Consider the following 5754-nt stretch of genomic DNA (forward strand, 5'->3'; position numbering starts at 1 on the left):
GAGTGGATTTGGTAGATGGAAACTGAAAGAAGCCTGTCGTATATATGTATGTGTTCGTGTATGTCCCCCTCCTCCCTCCGACATCGCTTGACAACCGATGCTGCTGTTTGCATCCCCATAACTTAGCGGTTTGGCAAAAGAGACCAATAGAATAAGTACTAGGCTTACAAAGAATAAGTCCTGGGGTCGATTTGCTCGACTAAAGGCAGTGCTCCAGCATGGCTGCAGTCAAATGACTGAAACAAGTAAAAGAGTAAAAGTGTAAAGAGAGAGTGGAAAAGTGGGCTGCTGAATTTAGGAGGGGAACTGAGAGCCTTGAAGATGACCCAAGGTCTGTCCATCACCATTGACAAAAACATTGACTATGTTCACCACAATCTGATGGATGACAGGTGATTGACTATGAATCAAATAGCCAATCCTATTAGCATATCCTGTGAGAGAGTTGAGAAGATTCTGCACAATGAACTTGGCATGGGGAAGCTTTCTGCTTGGCGGCTGACACGTCTTCCGACACCTGATCAAAAGCACACCAGGCTAATCACATCACAGGAAAATCTGACATTGTTTAAGGCAGAACTAGCTGGTTTCCTTGAACGTTTCCTAACCCAGGATGAGTGTTGGCTTCATCACTTTGAACTAGAGACAAAAAGATAATCCATGCAATGGAGACACCCCTCCTCTCCTGCTTCAAAGAAGGCCAAGGTCATTTCATCTGCAGGGAAGATGATGGCTTCAGTTTTTTGGGATGCAAAATGTTCTGTGTTTGTTGACTATCTTCAAAAGGGCTATGTCATCAATGAAGAATACTGTCAACTTGCTGAGGCAGTTATGAAAGGTTATCAAGACCAAATGCCCAGGTAAATGATGAAAGGGGTCTTGTTTCATCAGGAGAATGTGCCAGCACACAAGTCCTTGGTTTCATTGGCTATCTTGCATGATTGTGGCTTTCAACTGGTTGATCACCCTCCTTATTTTAGTGATTTGGTTCCATCCAACTATTGTCTGTTTCCCAGCGTGAAAAAACACTTGGCTGGGCCCCAGTATAGCAGTGATGATGACATCATATCTGCTGCTGATAACTTTTTTGACCAACAGGATAAAAGCTTCTTCACCAATGGGATCCAAGTACTGCAGCACTGATGTATGAAGTGCATAGACAAAAAGGGGGACTCTGTTGAAAAATAAACCTCATTTAGTAACATTCCATAAGAATATGTTAGTCAGACTATGAAGTTTTCAGCCAACCCAAGTATGATTGTATGTCGATGTATCACTTGGAATACCATGAATAGTATTTAGATAATTTATTATTTCTGTAACTTTCTCTTTCTCTCTGCTATAAATTCATGTAGCTGTTGAGATGTTACTTTGAATAAAGAACTTCAATTTTAATTGGATATTCTGTAGATTGCTGTTTATATCAGAGGTAACATACATGGTGAGGCAAAATCTTTGGAATGATTTGAAATTAAGTAAATAAAAAAATCCTTTCACAATACTCTATGATCTATAAATAAGATTGGTACTGGACTCTTGGTTTATATTACTTTTTAATATTTATTTTTGACATAGTAGTATATGAGTAATTGTGGCCAAGTTGACTGTATGATTTAAATCGTATGGATGCCAGCCCATTCTGTTTTACTAATAATTTAAACATTTTTAAATTGTCTGCAGGTTCTTGCAATCAACCGGGGTGAAGAAAATGGCATATTGTCAGTGAAAATTGTCGTTCCTGACAGAATAAAATATGAATATCTTAATTTTTGTTGCCGAACATGGATTCGACCTGCAACACCACCTGAAAATAAAAATATTCTGGAAGACTGTTTCCAGGATGCCTTTAAACGACTTGTATCCCCTCAGATGTGTCGTTTTACTAGGTAAGAAATCCACATTGCTGTCTCAAATAATGAATGCCCATAAAGGACAGACCTTCTATGCATTTATTTGACCTGACAAAATTGCAGCCAAATCTCTTTCCACTTCTACTCTGGCATCTTAAAAATGGATGACTATACTGTTTTAAGGACATCAATAATATAATATGGGAGAAAAGAAGGTAGATGATCGATCACAACTGAAATTCTAGTCAAACAACATCGAAATTTTTATTCTTTGTGCATGTGCAGGCATGGCTGTTTCTAGATGCTGGTGTGGTTTTGTGGTAAGTTTGCATTCCACCCAGATGGTTTCAGGTCAGTCCCACAGTGAGGTAACTTGGGCAAGTGTCATCTACTGTAAAGTTAGGCTGATCAGTGGAAGCACATGGCTTAGTGGTTAGGGTGTTCGACTCATGACCAGAAGATTGTGCTTTTGATTTCTGGACTGGGCAACACATGTTCTTGAGGAAAACCCTTCGTTTCACCTTGCTCCAGTCCATTCAGCCGGCAAATATGAGTTATCCTGTGACGGACTGGCATCCTGCCTAGGTAGGGCATATATACACCATGAAACTGGGAAACTGCCCCTTATGAGTCAGCATGACTTGAGAAGGTAACTTTACCTTTACTTTACCTCAGACTGAGTGAAGGCGCATGGCTTAGTGGTTAGCATATTCAGCTCACAATCATAAGGTCATGAGTTCAATCCCCAGTGATGTGTTGTGTCCTTGAGCAAGACACTTTATTTCATGTTGCTCTAGTCCACTCAGTTGGCAAAAATGCATAGTACCTGTATTTCAAAGGGCCAGTCTTGTCACACTGAATCTCTGAAGGTTAAGGTTACACGTGTCTGTGGAGTGCTCAGCCACTTGCATGTTAATTTCACAAGCTGGCTGTTCCATTAATTGGATCAACTGGAGCTCTCATCATCATAACCACCTGAGTGCCAGTTTTTACCTTAGGTTGACCAAAGCCTTGTGAATAGATTTTGTAGAGAGAAACTGAAAAAATTCCATTGTATAAATATATGTGTGTGTATTTGTTTGTTACTGTTTCCATGCTTTGATTTCATGTAACAGTTGTAAATGAATGTCATAGTCATGCAAGCAATGTCCTTTATTCCCAATCTGCTGTGAAAACATTGTCTAATCATAGAGAAATATTGCCTTACTTGGAAGCAGGTGAGTGTGGTGACAGGAAAGGCACCCAGATGTGGAAAAGTGGATGTTAAAGAATGACGATAATAGTGGTGGTGGTGGTGGTGGTGGTGGTGACAACAGTGGTTGTGGTAGTGGTGGCGACGGCGGCGGCAGCAGCAGTGACATTTTATCCAAATGCATCAAGAATAACAACAATCAAACTGATTGAGGCAGCGTCTAATTTTGACCTGCTAGAAATAGCAGCCGAACTTTTCTAAAATCCATCTTTAAAAAAGAAGGACACATTAGGTTAATATAGTACTAAATATACAATGTCTGAATAAAAGATGGTATGGTCATAGCTGGAATGACTTGTTGGATCAGGGATAACCTAAAGCTAAACAACAGCAACAAATGGCAGTCAAGTAATTGTTCTAGAATAATTTAGTTATTGTTTTCTGGTTGATTAAGTGCCTAATGAAGTTTGGTTTGTGTGTGTGCATCTGGATGTTGTTAGTGCATATGTGTGTGTGTATCTATAGTGTGCATGTGTATTGGTGTGTATGTGTGTGTGTGCCGGAGGATGTATTTTGCGTTCACATGTCAGTGTTTTGCGTGCATGTGTACGCTTTTTTTATGTATATGAGCCTGTGTGTGTGTAAATGTGTATGTTATGTGACTATGCGTATTTGTAGTTATGTGTGTGTGTATGCATGTGAGTGTGTATGTAAATATGTATGCATGTGTATATATGCATTTATGTGTGTGAGAGTTGTGTTTGCTGTTTGTATACTCTGTGTGTGTGTGAGACTGAACATGTGCCCTAAGTGTGACTTACAGATCTCTATTGTAGATAAACATTTTTCTAAATTATCTTTTCTATATTTATCATCTTCATTCTCCACATCATCGTCACCACCAACATCACCACCACCACCATCATCATCATCATTAGCATCATCATCATCATCATCATCATCATCATTTCTTTATATGAAAGAATTTTATAGGTATGTAGATACACATGTGGCTGTGTGGTAAGAAGTTTGCTTCCAAACCACATGGTTTGAGGTTCAATCCCACTGCAAGTGTCATCTTCTTTTTACATGGTGCTAGCACTGGTATCAATTCTACTGTGATGGATGGGTCTTCTTCCCTCCCTAGGCAAAAAAATTAAAGGCCACAACATCACTCCGAAGAAGGATAAAAGCTGAAAATGTTAGATTCTTTATTCCTCCGAGGAATCAACCTCTTCCATAAACTTTCCTGTGAGTAAGTTGTTACTGATACATGTTATAACCAGTTTCCTTAGATTAAGATTCTATGCTGTTTTTATTGTAATAGATTAGATAAGCTAATTAACTCTTCAGTATTAAAACCAGTCATTTCTGGTTCAAATATTCTACCTGTTCTGTGTTCACACTGGCCAGATCCAGCCTCTCATACCTACCTTACAATGTCATTCTAAAAATAAAAAATGACATCATCAAAATGTCAAACATACAAGAGAACGCACAATTAATTCAAAACAGTGTGAATAAATATCCATTAATTTAACAGAACAATCTGAATGCTCAAGGTTTAAGTGGCTGAATTAGAGGGCTAGGCTAAATACTGTGGAATATCTAGTTTGTTTCTTTACGTTCCAAGTTTGGATTTTCCTGAAAACGATTTCATCTTCCATCTTTCGGGTCAACTAAATATACTGGAGTTCAAACTAATTGACTTTCATTTTCTTTTCTTTGCCAGTGTGCAATATCCCATACTTAGAGCCAGGGAGATAACTACAACTATATATTTACAGGAGTCACTGCATTATTCCAGCAGTCCACAATCAGTTTTGCACCATGGAACGGTTTAATACAAGACTATATTTCCACAAACCGAAGGATCATGGGCATAACAAAATACAATAAAGTGCATAATATATAATTTAATTATTACATATAAAATACATATATTTTCTTGTGTCTTGAGAGAGTCATTCTCTTCTAGTCCCATTATTAATTTAACCCACTCATTTACTTATTTATTTTTACTAAAATTTTCATTGGGTCTTGCAGCCTTTTCTGCTCGTAAAGAATCTTGCAAACCAAATACAAAACGAAATAATACATATATAATAATGCAAAAAAAAAAACAGATTGTCATAGTCAATAAAATAGAGATAAAATTCAAAAGTTTATTCTTTTGTTGTCAAGTAATTCATGGCCCAGTCCATGAGCTGGTAGTTGGAGACCCCTGCCTTATAAAATCTAGTATGATACTTCATTGTTTTGACATGATGCTTCTTCACGGTTGATGCTGAGATATTAGTACTAGTGATTCACTGGTGACAAGTCAATCCAATATGTTGCAAATCCTTGCAAAAGATTTTCCTTTACCTTGTCAAAAGAAATCATCATATTGTTAATCTACTACTACTACTATTATTATTATTATTATTATTATTATTATTATTATCATCATTAAGGTGGTGAGCTGGCAGAATTGTTAGTACGTCAGGTATCGTTAGCAGCATTTCATCTGTCTTTACATTCTGAGTTCAAATTCCACCAAGGTCGACTTTGCCTTTCATTTTTTCAGGGTTGATAAATTAAGTACTAGTGAAACACTAGGGTTAATGTAATCAACTAGTCCCTCCTCTCAAAAAAAATTTCAGGCCTTGTGCCTTTAGTAGAAAGATTATTATTATTATTATTTTTCTTTTCTTTTTTCTTTTTTTTTTT

At 37.4% G+C, this 5754-nt stretch overlaps 1 protein-coding gene across 4 annotated transcripts in view; it reads left to right on the forward strand.

Annotated features, from left to right (window-relative positions):
• LOC106868843 (S1 RNA-binding domain-containing protein 1) overlaps positions 1–5754 on the forward strand; it is a 261625-nt gene that overhangs the window by 82130 nt on the left and 173741 nt on the right. For all 4 annotated transcript variants that reach the window (XM_052969814.1, XM_014914279.2, XM_014914277.2 and 1 more), the window contains exon 7: positions 1681–1886. In XM_052969814.1, the coding sequence (XP_052825774.1) occupies positions 1681–1886 (206 nt within the window). The remainder of the gene's footprint in view (positions 1–1680; positions 1887–5754) is intronic.

This window comes from Octopus bimaculoides, chromosome 7 (assembly GCF_001194135.2).
Source record: "Octopus bimaculoides isolate UCB-OBI-ISO-001 chromosome 7, ASM119413v2, whole genome shotgun sequence".
Taxonomy (NCBI): domain Eukaryota; kingdom Metazoa; phylum Mollusca; class Cephalopoda; order Octopoda; family Octopodidae; genus Octopus; species Octopus bimaculoides.